Source organism: Aquila chrysaetos, chromosome 9 (assembly GCF_900496995.4).
Source record: "Aquila chrysaetos chrysaetos chromosome 9, bAquChr1.4, whole genome shotgun sequence".
Taxonomy (NCBI): Eukaryota; Metazoa; Chordata; class Aves; order Accipitriformes; family Accipitridae; genus Aquila; species Aquila chrysaetos.
The window spans coordinates 15,415,017-15,430,253 of NC_044012.1; the positions used below are offsets into that span (position 1 = coordinate 15,415,017).

The 15,237-nt window shown below is 35.6% G+C and overlaps 1 protein-coding gene across 2 annotated transcripts in view; it reads left to right on the forward strand.

Moving 5' to 3' along the window:
* The window catches only part of LONP2 (lon peptidase 2, peroxisomal), a 57,932-nt gene that overhangs the window by 11,505 nt on the left and 31,190 nt on the right, over positions 1-15,237 (forward strand). For both annotated transcript variants that reach the window (XM_030026439.2, XM_030026438.2), the window contains exons 2-7: positions 560-794; positions 1,594-1,725; positions 3,033-3,155; positions 4,057-4,220; positions 5,783-5,877; positions 7,960-8,218. In XM_030026439.2, coding sequence (XP_029882299.1) covers positions 560-794; positions 1,594-1,725; positions 3,033-3,155; positions 4,057-4,220; positions 5,783-5,877; positions 7,960-8,218 — 1,008 coding nt within the window. The remainder of the gene's footprint in view (positions 1-559; positions 795-1,593; positions 1,726-3,032; positions 3,156-4,056; positions 4,221-5,782; positions 5,878-7,959; positions 8,219-15,237) is intronic.

A 15,237-nucleotide genomic window follows, 5' to 3' on the forward strand; every position in this document is an offset into this window, starting at 1 on the left:
TTCACGTAAAATGAAAACGAATTGTATTTCTGTGGGATAAAGCATAAGTAAAACTAACATGCTGCAACCCTTGCTCTACAAAACTTTATCACATCAGTGGACTGAGTAAGGTTTTGCAAGAAAATAACTTCTGTTTGATATCTGCTTAAACAGGTACATGTGATCCAAAATGTTTGTTCAGAATGAGGCCGACAGTTTCACTGACAAACTGTAAATTACAAACGCTCAATTTTCCAACGTGTCTAGATTAAGCTGAAATGTCAGGGTTCCTGTCCACAGTGAAATCCATGAAATTATTTATGAAAAAATTACATATGTTTCTAAATCAGGTGACTTACATTATCTTAGTTTTTCAGCTCATTCATTTTCAGGTTTTACAGTTTGGTTTTGCAATCGGCGTTACAAAGGAAATTGTATAATTTGGCTGCCTTTCATGATAAGGAGCTATGACCCAGAAGGTTCTTGCAGCCTATAGCTTGATTGCTTCTTGATAAGGGAGGGGCATGCAAAATGTTCTGTGGAAGGTGACAAATAATATGAAGATTTGATCTGTTTTTAGGATTGGCACTGCTGCCTTGGCAGTTCAGGTGGTTGGTAGCAACTGGCCCAAGCCACATTATACATTGCTGGTTACGGGCCTCTGCCGATTCCAGATCCTGCAGCTGCTGAAAGAGAAGCCGTATCCCGTTGCTGAAGTTGAACAGTTAGATCGACTTGAGCAGTTTACTAATCAGCATAAGTCTGAGGAGGAACTTGGAGAATTGTCAGAACAATTCTACAAGTATGCAGTGCAGGTAAATTGTTTTAATTTCTATGTATTATATATCAATGTATTTATGCATATATTTGGAGGTTTTGGTTTCCTATCTGCCCTTCTCTTTCTGTAGTTCTTATATTTTTCAGTGACTGGTAGAGTTTCAGTACTTCTACAAAATATTTTTGTTATAGCTTAAAGTTTCTGTGCGGAGTTCCAGGGTGTCTATACAGCTCATTGTAGGATGAGTCTAACTGCATATGTTAGTGCTATGGTAAGTTGGTATTATTTCATATGTAGCAATACTATAAATACACTCTAGTAAAAGGAGTACTTTTGATTAATTTTTTCTAGGATTTTATATATATACACACAATGGGTTGGGTTTTTGTGAGGGTTTGTTTTTTTTAAAATTTTTGAAGGGGGAAAAAATCCCTCTAGAGCCTTGATTATAAAACAGATGTCCCCAGGTATAATGAATTTGAGTTTAAAGGATGTACAGAAAAAGAGTCATCATAGTGTTAAGATAACTGAGAAGGTTTTTAGTCAGGGTGTATGGGGGGAAGTAAGAGGTTTAGGCATTGAAAAAAGTGCTGCAAACAATGATGGTATTTTTTAACTTCTCAAACAAGCAGAAAGCCCAAAGTCTTGATTCCCCTATGCTGAGTTAGTGCCTCTTCTGTGAACTTTTTTAAAATTTATTTCAGTAGCTTTTTGGCAAAGTACCTAGACACATTTCATACTGAAAGATGCAATCCTTTTTAGGTCAGATACTCATTTAAATAATTGAAAAAGAAACACAGAAGCCATGAATATTGTTTATTTTGTGTTCCTTACAGTTGGTTGAGATGCTGGATATGTCTGTTCCTGCAGTCGCAAAGCTGAGACGTCTTTTGGACAATCTGCCTAGAGAAGCTTTGCCAGATATACTGACTTCTATCATCCGTACATCCAATCAAGAGAAGCTTCAGGTATTACATTCTTAAACTTTTTTACAGTTAATCACTTTTAGGTAGTTTTGAAATTGCTTACACTTGAGACTGTACAGCAATAATGTTGCGCCAGAAGGTATTTGTGTTACAGCTGAGTATGAATAGTTGTAAAAAGTTTTTGTAGTGTTGTTTAAAGTGTTTATATATCTATATGTCAGAACTCACCTAATAGGTAAATTAGTTAGCATTGGAAACTGTTCATTTTATTAAACAATAAATACAAGGGAAGGACTTCCCCTTCCCGTGGTAAAGATGATAAATCTTTCTTCAAATTTTGTTGAAATCTTGCTTAGTTGTCACAGTTGACAGATTGTTATATAGCTTTTAGTACCAACAGCTTCAGAACCAGGTTTTTTTTTAATCTTTTTAAAAACGTCTTGAAGTGTGGGCTTTTTTAAATATTGAGATACTGGTTAAATTTGCATCCTATGTCAAAATAACTTTATGTAAAAATGATGCCTGTGGCTTGATGCTTACTAGTCTGATTTCTATATTTGCTTGCTGTGTTCAGAAGTTTTGTTGTTCCTTTTCTTTTGTCACTGCCAGTGCTGCATGTTCAACCTTGAATTGAAAGCATAACTTAGGTTCTTTCAAAGCGAACAAATAGAAATTAATGCAGTAATTTGAAGTGAAGGTGTGTACTGCAGCTGAATATCCTGCTGGAGGAAGGTACATTAGTCATTAAATTTACCATGTCCTTTTTTTTATTAGAAGTGCTAAAGAAAAGAGCAGCTAGTGGAAGCTATGGAAATACTGAAGAGTCAAATTCTACCCATTTCCACATATCGGCTTCATTAAACTTGAAAATGGAATAGTGTATAAAATTTTAAAAGACAAACAAAATAAACAAAAACCCACAAACCAAACAGAAAAAAACTTAAAGCATAAGGTGATTTTTTTTTTTTCTGGGTTAACCAAGGAGATCATGCTGTAACTTTCTTAGAGGGCTAGCCCTTTCCTGAGACTCAGTAATTGAAAAAATAGAGTACTCATAGATGCTTGCCACAGACAACGCTACTGAAATATTAAGACACTTTAAAAACAGACAGGATAAAAGACTTATTTTTTTTTATTTTGGAGTGCTTTCTAGTTTTGGCATCCAGAGCCTTGAGGCTAGATTTTGTGTGCTGTATTCTCATTGCTTTTCTTGCTACCTTTTCTTTCCTAAACCATCTATTCTGTAACTCTGGTCAAAAGACAGTAACAGTACCCTCTGTGTTACCCTCCCCCAAACTGATGATCCGTCAGCGTGAACTTGTTGGCTGCTTATAACTCCTTGCTTTTAGATTTTAGATGCTGTTAGGCTGGAAGAACGGTTCAAGATGACTATACCATTGCTTGTTAGACAGATTGAAGGCCTGAAGCTGCTTCAGAAAACAAGAAAGCCCAAACAGGATGATGATAAAAGGGTATGAACCTTTAAATGTGGGATATTTAAACATCCTAAATAAGTATAAAGATGCACTTTTAAATAGGCTAATGAACGTGCATAATTTTAGTCTGTGCAAAGTTTTAATCTATAGCCATAACGTTTCACGGTCAGTCTGGAGTTGCAGAGAACACACAGCTGGCAACTTTGGCTGTTCAGATACCTAAAAGAGAAAATGTTATTTTAAAACTGCATAGACTTTATATTTATTTATTTAATTTTTAATCTGAGCACTTTCTGACATAGAATAAATGCTCAGGTTCCCTTAAAGAGTCATTTGATGCCCAGTTTACATGCATGGTATGCACACACTGAGTTTTGGCCTGTGCAGTGAAAGGTGTACCTTTTACTAATGGCATTGCAGATGAATGATAGCTTTTGAAATACAGATAAAGAATGTGTGTTGTAAAATGCAGCTTGCTAAACTAGGGCAGCTTAGACTTTTGCTGCATCTAACTATACTTATACAGTTCAGTAAACAAGAAGTAACTGAGAAATTAAAAAAGGTAAGAGAGAAGACTTACGCATTTTGTAAAGATTAGGCTTATTCTGCTTAATATGACGGGCTGCAATGCCCAAAAAATCACAGATAACTCTTTTCAGTTTTGTTCTTGTCTTCTGTTATCTGCTAGTTTAGGGTAGATGATAAATGCACTTAGGAAATATATACAGTAAAATAAGAACTGTAACTTTTTGAAGTAGTACCAATAACACTTTGTGAAGTTATTTATTGGATTAATATCTTCTGAATTTTTCTATGAAAGAGGTGCTCTCAGCACCTTGCCTGTTTTTGTCATGGTTTCCATTCAAAGCCAAAGTACACACCTTATTTAAAAAACAAAATCTGATACTATTCTCTGGGTCTGTTTTCCATTTCATAGGTCGTAACTATTCGTCCTAATAGAAGAATCAATCACATTCCAAGTGTGACAGAAGATGAGGAGGAAGAAGAAGATCATGATGATGTTGTCATGCTGGAAAAAAGGATTAGAACATCCAGTATGTCAGAACAAGCTCTTAAAGTTTGTCTTAAGGAAATAAAAAGGTAGGAGACTTTCAAATGGTGATTTCTTCTTACTTTATTTTTTAAAACAAATCTTGCATTAACCTTTTCTTATTTGATGATATGTTTGTGTTGATTGTGTTTTGGAAATGATTTTAAAAAATTTAGTAGAGTGCTGTGTTTTGCTTATGCATTTCATCATTTCATCCTTTTGGAACATCAGAGGTGATGACAAAAAAGTAGGAAGTCTTCTAGATACAGTTTATATGTTAATATAGCATTAAGCTGTAAGCTCTAAGCCTCCATGTTATGAAGTTAAGATCAAAAAAAAAAGCTAAATTACACCGCAGTTGTTAATAATTAATGAATTAATGAATAAACTGACTCAGTTATTGAGTCGTCTTTTCCCTCTGTTTTTCTGTGGTGAGAGGGTAACTGAGCTATCCATGGTTAACAACCTCTTTTTCAGTGAGGATGCGTATGTCATGGTGCACGGGTGCATGCATTTTGTATGCATAGGGAACTGATTCTTTTCTGTTTGTTTGTATCGTGTAAATTAGCTATTATTATGCAAAGACAATCTCCTAATTGATGGAGTAATCAATTAGGAGTAAAAGAGCTTGCTCTTCTATTATTATGGTTGTCAGAAAGTAAGAGGGTACGCTGATGACCTCAAGTTAGCTAAATATCTTCACAGAATCATAGAATCATTTAGGTTGGAAAAGACCTTCATGATCATCGAGTCCAACCATCATCCATGCCCACTAAACCATGTCCTGAAGTGCCTTGTCTGCACGCTTTTTGAATACCTCTGGGGATGATGACTCACCCACTTCCTTGGGCAGCCTGTTCCAATGTCTGACAACCCTCTCAGTAAAGAAATTTTTCCTAATATCCAACCTAAACCTCCCTTGCTGCAACTTGAGGCCATTTCCTCTTGTCCTGTCTCCAGCCACCTGACAGAAGAGACCAGCACCCACCTCACTACAACCTCCTTTCAGGTAGTTGTAGAGAGCGATAAGGTCTCCCCTCAGACTCCTTTTCTCCAGACTAAACAGCACCAGCTCCTTCAGCCGCTCCTCAGAAGACTTATGCTCCAGGCCTCTCACCAGCTTTGTTGCCCTTCTCTGGACACGCTCCAACACCTCGATGTCTTTCCTGTAGTGAGGGGCCCAAAACTGAACACAATACTCGAGGTCCGGCCTCACCAGTGCCAAATACAAGGGAACAATCACCTCCCCGCTCCTGCTGGCCACACTATTTCTGATACAGGCCAGGATGCCGTTGGCCTTCTTGGCCACCTGGGCACACTGCTGGCTCATATTCAGCCGGCTGTCAAGCAGCACCCCCAGGTCCTTTTCTGCCAGGCAGCTTTCCAGCCACTCTTCCCCAAGCCTGTCGCGCTGCATGGGGTTGTTGTGACCCAAGTGCAGGACCCGGCACTTGGCCTTGTTGAACCTCATACAGTTGGCCTCGGCCCATCGATCCAGCCTGTCCAGATCCCTCTGTAGAGCCTTCCTACCCTCGAGCAGATAGGTGCAGGTGAGTCCTAATTTGCAGTTAATTCCTGGTTAGGCTTATGAATTCTGTGCATATATTTCCAGATTAAAGAAGATGCCTCAGTCTATGCCGGAATATGCTTTGACAAGAAATTACTTGGAACTGATGGTAGAGTTGCCATGGAACAAGAGTACAAAAGGTAAACCCTTCTGTTGTTGTTTGTCGCTTGTGCAGACATTTTAGGATGAGTAACCATCATGTAAACACTATGTACTTAGTTTTGTCTTGCAAATGTTTGTGTCATTGTCTGGTTGTAAAAATGTCATTAATATGTTACTGAAGTTTTATGGTCTACCCGGCTTAAAGTAAGACCTGTATACTGAGTAGCCTGTGTAGCTCATTTGTACATCTAAGAATGTGAATTTTAAAAGTATTAGGAATATCTACACCGAAGAATGAAGGTGATATTACTTACAATCTGTGCTAGCATGTATCTGAAATAATTAAGAAAAATGCATCTAATTACTTTTTATATGTCAGACAAAAAAGCTTTTGTACATTTATGTAGCATTAATCTTGCTGAAGAAGGTTCTGGTATGTCTTAAGTTAATCAAGTTTGGTACGGAACAAAAGGATGAAAAAGCACAATTGTCGTTAATTTTAATAATTGCAACTTCAGGTACAATAGAAAAACTGAGTATCATGTCAGCTTTGTACCATGGTTTTCAAAAGTTGTGAGTAGAGAGTGATACTATTAATATGGGAACAGTATACAAAAATGGAGAGCGAGGAAAGAGTAGAAAACCAAACATGGCTTTTTCTACTGACCAACACAAGTGGATTAATTGGGCAAAATGACTTTCCAGAAGGTGCACTGCTGGAGAAAAGTATTTTAATTCCTTCTGTCAGCTACTGAAGAATGAGGCTTTTGAATGGCATTTAAAACAATCTGAATTTAAAAAGAAATTTAACATACCACACCAACAGAAACACGTCTATCTTTTGCCTTCTCAGTATGCATGGTGATGAATTTTGGCTGTTTTGAACTAGAGCCGTGGCTGTTTACAAATCTTCTTGTAAATATTTTCTTTAATCATTAAATTGTAAAAAGATCTGCCTACAGATCTTTGCAGATCTCTATGGTTTGTTCAGAGAATCCCAATGTGAGTTAAGTATTTGTTGACACTCATGTCCTAGCAGAATGTTTTTTTGGTGAAAGTTGCTCTTTAATCTTGTAAAATTATGCCATGTCACATGTAGTTTGAAGTTTTTACTTTAAGCAAAGTTGTAAAGTTTGTATTCATATTCATGTGAGTGATTCTTTGGACTCCATAGCTACAGTGAATAAAAATATACATGAGTATAAAAATAGAAAATCCAATAGAAAATTATGATCATTAGTGAATTTTTTGTTCAGTAGTTTATTACAAAAATTTACTTGGTTGATGATGAGAATTTAATTACAATTGTCTGTACTTGAAATATGCACACTCACCAGTATGAGGGGTCCGCATCTGGAATGCATAGAATTTGAAGGGTAGGTGGGTGCAGAATTGATAGACTTCACTGCTTCCTGCCTACTCTCTTTATGTTGTGGAGCAAAGGAGAAGACAGCTGCTTTGTGCCAGAAATTCCTGCTCTGTGCAAAGCATTAGTTAATGTCCGTTGGTGAGGCCTGACCATTTATCTCAAAATATGGTAATTGTAAAAAAAAAAAAAAAAAAAAAAAGAAAAAATTTTTCCACACCTTGTGTCACATGGGTATTTTTTACAGTGCCAAATCACTTTGTGTTGCATAGCAAGTAAAGCCTGCCCTTCAAGCCAGTAAGATCTTGCTCTGTTTGTGAGGTAGTTATAGACTCTTGTCATAAGTAGATGTTGAAGATATAGGGATGAATTTGTCTTTTGAGAAGACCTTACAGGATCAGACTTATTTCTGTGAGAAAGCAAATGCTGAAAAATTTGCTTATCATTGAATTGCTGTTCTAGAATAGGTACTAAGTTCATTTGAAACAGATTTCAATGTGACACAGTGAAAAGGTGTGGTTTTTTAAATTTCATTATCAGTACTATGATCTGTGTAACTTGTGTCTCATTTCCTTATTAAAGGAAAATGATACCTTTGTTTTAGGAAAACATTGTGTGAAATATGTGTGTGTCAGGGGGATTGCATTGATGAACATGTTTGAGAATGAGTTTTTCTCTTGTATTGTAGAATAAATTCTTTCATTTTTTTAAAGGTAAATGTGCTGATATCTTTTCTGTTGTCAATGATTGATAGATCGCCTTGAAATTCGTGCAGCTCGAATTCTTTTGGATAATGATCATTATGCTATGGAGAAGTTGAAGAAGAGAGTTTTGGAGTACTTAGCTGTCCGACAGCTTAAAAACAACCTCAAGGGACCCATTCTTTGTTTTGTTGGGCCCCCGGGAGTTGGTAAAACTAGTGTTGGAAGATCAATTGCAAAGACTTTGGGTCGAGAATTCCACAGAATTGCTTTAGGAGGAGTCTGTGATCAGTCTGATATTCGAGGCCACAGGTAACTACTTCTTCCTTTCCTAACTGCAATTTTTTCTTTTGTTTGTTACAGAATGTATTGATTATTTTCATTGTTTAGCTAATACAGAGAAATTTTGCTTCTTTCAAACAATAGTAGTTATTAATTGATTTTTCTTGGTATTCAGTGGTATTCAGGAGAGAATTTTAGTAATGGAAATGGGTGTTTAGTGTTGAGATAGAGCCTTTATTCTTTTCTCCTGCTGCTACCCTTTATTGTCATACAGGACAGTGGAATTTAATCTTTAGTCATTTGGGGACTTTGAAGTAAAATTCAGTAGAAAGTCTAATGCAAACTCTTAAATGTTGGATCTGATTTTTCTACTTTTTTAGGAGGGAGGTAAAGATTTAGTTATACAAAATAGTCTGTGAATAGCAATGCATTACTTTATAACCATGTTTGTTGCTAAAACAGGAGGAGAAACTGAGAGTAATACTTAAAAGTTGCTAGAGGATAGCAGCTGAGTTACTTGGTATCTCAAACTTGTTAGTGTACTATTTTCCCCATTTCAAAAGGAAGTTTATACAAGGATACCTAAGCTGGAAGATTTCAAAGGAGATTTTTTGAGTGACTTTCCTTAGGACTTTTTTTTGATCTTGCATTACTTTATGTATCTACTTCTTAGTGTTTTAAACCATTTGTTCATATTAGTCCATTCCCCATTCCTTGCAACTGGAAGCATAATGAATGGGTAATGTATATAAGTAACTGCCAAACATCAGTGCAGCACTTTTGGTCCCATTAAACGTATTTTATGCTTATTGCATACAGTATAGGAAATTTGGAATAATGAATTTGTTAGTGTTCTAAAGATCTGTAAAAGCATGTGGGTTTGGTTTTTTTTTTTTTTTTTTAAAGTCACATTGTTGAATACAATTTCTCCTTACAACAATAGGTAAATTATTGTGAATTAAAGCTGTCAGTTATTTCTTTGATGCCATGTAGCAGTTAATTTTGCCCAATGGCTATGCTGCTACTTTCAATCATCAAATACACCATCATTCTTTCTTCAATTCCAGGTTATTTTGTAATTTCTTCTTGTTTTCAAGGCATGAAAAGGACCTTGGTATTCTTACTACTTCCCTATGTAATTGTAATGAAAACTTAAAAGAAATGCCCTAATTAAAGTTCATTTTGTGGTATCGGACTTCAAACTGCTGACTGTGTAAGCTAGTTGCGTGTGTGAATACATTAGAATGTGGAAGCTCACAGCCCCAGCTGGAGGGAATGTGGAGACTCACTGGGAAATCTTGTGCTTAACATATTCATAAACTTCGAGGAATCTGGAATGTAATGTATTTCTAGGAATCTATAATATAATATACTACTGATCACTTCTTAGACCAGAACATGGGAGATGAAAAAGTGACAAAATGGTGATTTTGTACTTGGTGACAACTTGAAAATTCAGAGTTGTTTCATAAACCTTTAGTTCAGCACCCTTGCTAAAATGAGCAACATGTGTTTATTCCTGTGCACATTCTTCTGTAGCAAATTTGCAGGAGTTTTGTTTTCCAGAGTGTTTGACACTTACCTAGAGTTTGTAGCTTGAAAGAACATTTGTAAGGTTTTTTTTTTTCTTAGTGTAGGTTTGGTCAGCATACCCAGCAGCCACTGGGGGTTTGTAGATACATTTGTTTTACCACATTGGTTTTTACTGCATAGCAGCACTCTGTGCATGTGCGTGTGATAGTTTTGCAAACCTTTGTAAGAGCTGGCCTTTTTACCCATTTACTTACACACTAATGGAAAAAGAAGTGAAACTCTGTCCTTCTCCTTCACTATGTATTATTCCTGTAACTGCTGTTTAATAAGTAAGAATTCTGGTGTTTCAGTCTACTTACGGCATGGATCCTAAAAACAATTTAAAATGTGATTCAACATGTTGCTATTCGAGCTGAAACCACTAGAGGCTGTTGAATACTAAGCGTCATAGACATAAGTAACTTTTTCAGGGCAGAGCAGGACTGAAGCCTTTCTAACAGGGAAACCACGTCTGTGAAATTGACGTTATGAATAAAAGTAAAACTGTCATCAACTCTTACTCAAGTGCCAGTAATTCCTTACTGTTTTACCTTTTTTTGTTTGGTTTGTTTGGCTTTCTATCTTGTACTTAGACCTAATAAAGAATAAAGACAGCTAGAGTCATGTGATAGTGAGGCCTTTTAAAACTTTTAAATTCAGGGATTTGTGGCTGTCACTGTAGTATTTTTGAGGGCATTATTAAATTATTAATGCATGTTAGAAGATAACCATTATAAATTTCATCTTAAAAAAATTAACTTGAAATTAGCTGATGGGAAGTATTTGATAAGACAGTTTATTTTTCATCAGCAAAGGAAAATACTATCTAGAATTAGCAAGACTATCATGTGGTTACTCTTCAACAAACAAGTGTATAGTTTAAAAACAAACTTAAGAGCAGTTAGTATGAGGAGTCCCTTGTAACAGACTGCTTTTGCAAGTTTTTGATAGGTAAAATCAAGACCAACTGTTGCATGTATTTTTTTTAATTCTGCTTCACTTTTTTTTTTTTTTTTTTTCTGCTTTTCTGCTTCTCAGAATAAGATTTAATCAAATTAAAAACTACAGCTCTTCTGTGGACCTCTCTCTGTAATGTCCTTTTGAATTAATAAATCCTTCAAGTTATTCCCAGTCAAGTGAATCTATGTTGTGCATCTGGTGGCAGTGATAGAGAGGAATTACAGAGGTGGTCTAAAAGTGGAGGAGACATAGGCTGCTGTTCTTTTGAGTTTTACTGTTAAGTAGGCTGATTTTCTAATATGACATGTTAGGAGCCATTCTTTCTCTCCTAAAAGCTCCTTATTAGGCTTTAAGGCTTAAGTTAATGATTCCATTAACATTGCAGAAGAATGGTACTATATGTACCTACTAATGTACTAAACATTTTAAAAAATGTACTAAATATACTAGAACATTAAAAAAGAGACTGTGGTTCAGTTTCACTTTCAAGCAAATATTGTCTGAAATAGTACTCACTTTGGCCTCTTATTACTGTTGTAAGTGAAAAATGCAGACTGATAGATTCAGCAAGCAAAATAAAATATATTAGGTGGCAGCAGGGTGGGGAGTGGTGTTTCAGTAAGTGGGCTGTTCTGTGTGATGTGTAACTAGGGCAACTGGAAACACCCAGGTTTTGCCATTTTAGTGTGGATCATGTGCCTGCAGCTGGGGTTTGTGAATCCTTTTTTGATTGGGTGAAGAGTAGCAACTACTGTTCTGCATTCCCAAAATGAAATCATCATCTTGGTACAAAAACAGAACTGCTTTATCAGACATCCTCCAGCTGTTGTTTGCATTTACCACTCATCTATACTATATGTTAAAGTTTGCTGGTTTACATTTGTTGTTAACTTTTATTAAAAAAAAATAATTTAAATAACCAAACCACCCTGAAGGACGACTTAGAACTTTTTTCCAAGAAGCTTGCTGCATTTAAGAGCTCCTCATTACTGATACTTTGTTTTATACAGGAACTATATGATCTTCTCTGTTCCATGTGTGTGTGGTCTTCTATTTTTAAAAAGGAAAGATATAATTGCGCCATTTATTTATAGTGGTGCTGGTGAGATCACTGTGAAGCTCTTTTTTCTCCCTCTCACCTCCATGTGAAGCACTCTTTCTTATATTACCATTGTTTTTCAGTTTCTAGAAGTTTGAATAGTTTAATTCTGGCTTAGGCCTGTGCTGAAGACTTGTTTAGGTGCATCTGTGTGAGAAAAGGTGTGATTCCTCACCAGTACAGAAGTTCACAGCACAGGCCTTGTTGCACTAGAAAAAACCAAACCTCTAACAGTTTCACCTCTGAGAGGAATAGCTTTGTTATACAACTACAAAGCATAGATACATTTGTAAAGCACTTGAGTAGACACGACGTCTGTCCTTGCAAAAAAATAAGCTGTGACCTTGTGCAACTAAGTTCAGAAGTAGTTTATTTGGTGGCATTAACTTTGTTATCTTTTCCTACCTCTGCAGTTTGAAAACCACTGTAGTTAAAAAGAATTTAAAAATTTTTGTCTTTAGAGCAGTATGAAGAAGGTGAGTCATGTTTTTATCAATAATACTAGTACTGCTTTAAGGGTTCCGATTCATACACATACTCAGTTTACGTTAGGAGAGCTGACAAGGTTAGATTTCCCAGCTGTCTTTCTTGCATTTTCTAGGACACATAGCTCCTAATGACATGCTGTACAACTCTAGTGGTTTTTTTGAAAGGTACCTTTTCACTGATTTAAAAATAAATAAAAAGATTACTGAATTACAGACCTTCTGTGGCATGAGCTCTTAAGGTTTTTTTTTTCATTGTTACTATGCAAGTGAGATAACCAGGAAACTTGATCTGTACTTCCTGTTCTGAATGGAAAACAGCTGACTCTCTGGGTTTAATGCATGGAGAGAAACAGTGCATCAAAAAATGAGCAAAGCTCCATTATATCATCAAAAATGCTAATGTAGAATATTGTTCTTTCTCCTTTCAACCCTAGCTAAAGTAATGAAAATAAAGAATAACATCGCATTCAGTGGCTACTGTTCACAAACAGCAGTATTCAGTTTCACAAGTTACAAGGCAAAGGTTAATGTCCAGACAGATAATGGCCATATCTGCTTGTAATTTTAATATATTCTAGTGGTTTTATAAGTAAATATCTGCAGGGTCTGTCTTACCAAGGACTCGTGTTGAGGTGCGTTCCATAATAACCATTTAGAAATGAAAACAAGCTACCTATGTTTGTATTTTCAAGGTAGAATGCTACGTTATTGTTCTTTGTCATCCTACATATGACTTTTGCATTAGCATTCTTTACTTGCCTTGGAGATCTTGAGTCTTTGATTAATGAAATAGGTACTGGTCCATCTCTAATAAATGAAGATGCATCACAGATTTAGTGTTACACATGGGAAGAATGAATAGATACCTAGGTATTTGTTATCCTAAAATGTATAGTCCAAGTTTCTATTTCGTGATACCTCATCACATTATGTAAATAAATTTAAGCATGCTTTTATTTGAAATTTTGTACATCAGTTAAACATTTATATTTATATTGCAGTTAGTTGTTTAGATTTACCATGTCTAGAGATGATTTAAAATACAAATAAGAAGATGACAGTATGAGAGAGGAAAAGCGAAAATAGTCGATTGTCAGGTAGTGAAATGAAGAGCAGAATGTTTCTAGCCCCCATGCACTTTTCTCATCTGTTAACCCTAATTCTGTGGAGACTGAGCATTTTGTGGAACTGCTCCATATTTTCAACAATAGTTCCTTTAATTTTGACCTTTGAGTTTCTTGAAGAACTCTTGGATTGTACAGGGAACCATTTCATCCTTTTCGTAACATTGGATCCATTTCAGTTGGACTGTGGTTTCTATTTAAGTTTTTTATACAGTAGTTCATGACCCAAGGCTTACTTTGGACAGGGTGCATTATAAAAAAAATTAAATTAATGATTTTCTGTCACTGTTAGAATGTTTTTCTTATTGCTTGCTTTAGAAGCCACTTAATTTTTATACTCTTAAAATTGTATTTCTCCAAGTTATTGATCTCACTTGACTTGTCATAAGTTGTCTTGAGTATATTTGCTTTTTTCTGCTTTTTCTCCACCACAGGTCTTGATACATTGTACTTCAGCCTACCTAGTGTATGGTTTATTTTAAAATGTTAAGAAACTTGATTGTGTACAACAGTTAAGTCTTAGTGAAAGATGCTGTATCTGTGAGAATCTTCCACAAGTGTAAATATGTCACTAAATACCCAGATCTACTTGAATCTAAAATGACTGTGACTTGAAGTCTATTTTCGGGGTTGTTTGAGGGGGAAAAAAATGTATTTAAATCTATTAATAACAACAGCGTTTTTTTTTATCTCAAGAAAGAAAAACCTCTTCCTGTTTTGTTGTTTTGGGGTTTAAGTGCTTCTATTCGGAAAAAACTCCAAAAAAGTTTTTGAAAGTGGTATGTGTGTGTGCATGGGTATAAACAAACAGATTTATTATTCAGAAAATGTTTTGGTACCTAACACTATCCTTTGACCTGTGTTGTTGCAGGGAGATGTTGTAGGGAGAGAAAAAGTGATTATTCACAGTGCTTTCCCTTGACTAGAGAAACCCAGTTTACCTTCATTAAGTTTATAAACCAAAGCTGTTTCTTAAAACTAGATGGAACATAGATATTTCAAAATTTTATAGAATTTAAAAGGATCAGATAAAACTCTGTGTATATAAAACCACAAGCATGCATTAAAAAAGTATAACATCTTTAAGCATGCACTTGAGAATAACGTACCAAGCAAGAAAGAAGAATGGTTAATGTTTACCTAATTATGTTGTCCTATTACTGATATAAATAGAATATTGAAAACAGTCAGGCTGCATTGTCTCTGAAGCATATAAAATTATTTACTAGTGCAGTAAGCACCTTTTGTTAAAAAAAAACAACCCAAACCACCAACAACAAAACCACCACTAACAAACAATGAAACAAACGAAACCTAAAACCACAAACAAAAAAAATAACAGCAAAAAGCCCCAAAGAAACCCCCAAATTGCTACAATGATTAATTTGGTTGCACTGGTAAATGATTCACTTCTGTGAACTTCAGTTCTGCTTCAGTCTTGTAATTTTCTGATTGCATTTTATAGAATCCTTTCATTCTTTTGGCAAGGTTGACTGTGTGCAGATGAAGAATGAAGCTGTATGCTAGTATAATAGCTCCTCCATGCAGATTCTTGATCTGTAGTAAATGTTATACAGCACAATCCTCAGTGGAAAGGAATCCACTCATTCACTGCAGAGTAAGACTCTACACAAAAGCAGTGAGGTGATAAACTATTGCATGCTGCCTGCTCTGGTCTTCAGCAGTTGTCTCATGAAGGTGGTCACAGACAAACTGAAATTCTGTTGCATTTCTGGCTATTCAGAAGATCTTAAAAACTTTTATTTTTGCTCAGATCTAGAATTAAATACAGTAGCTACAATTTGT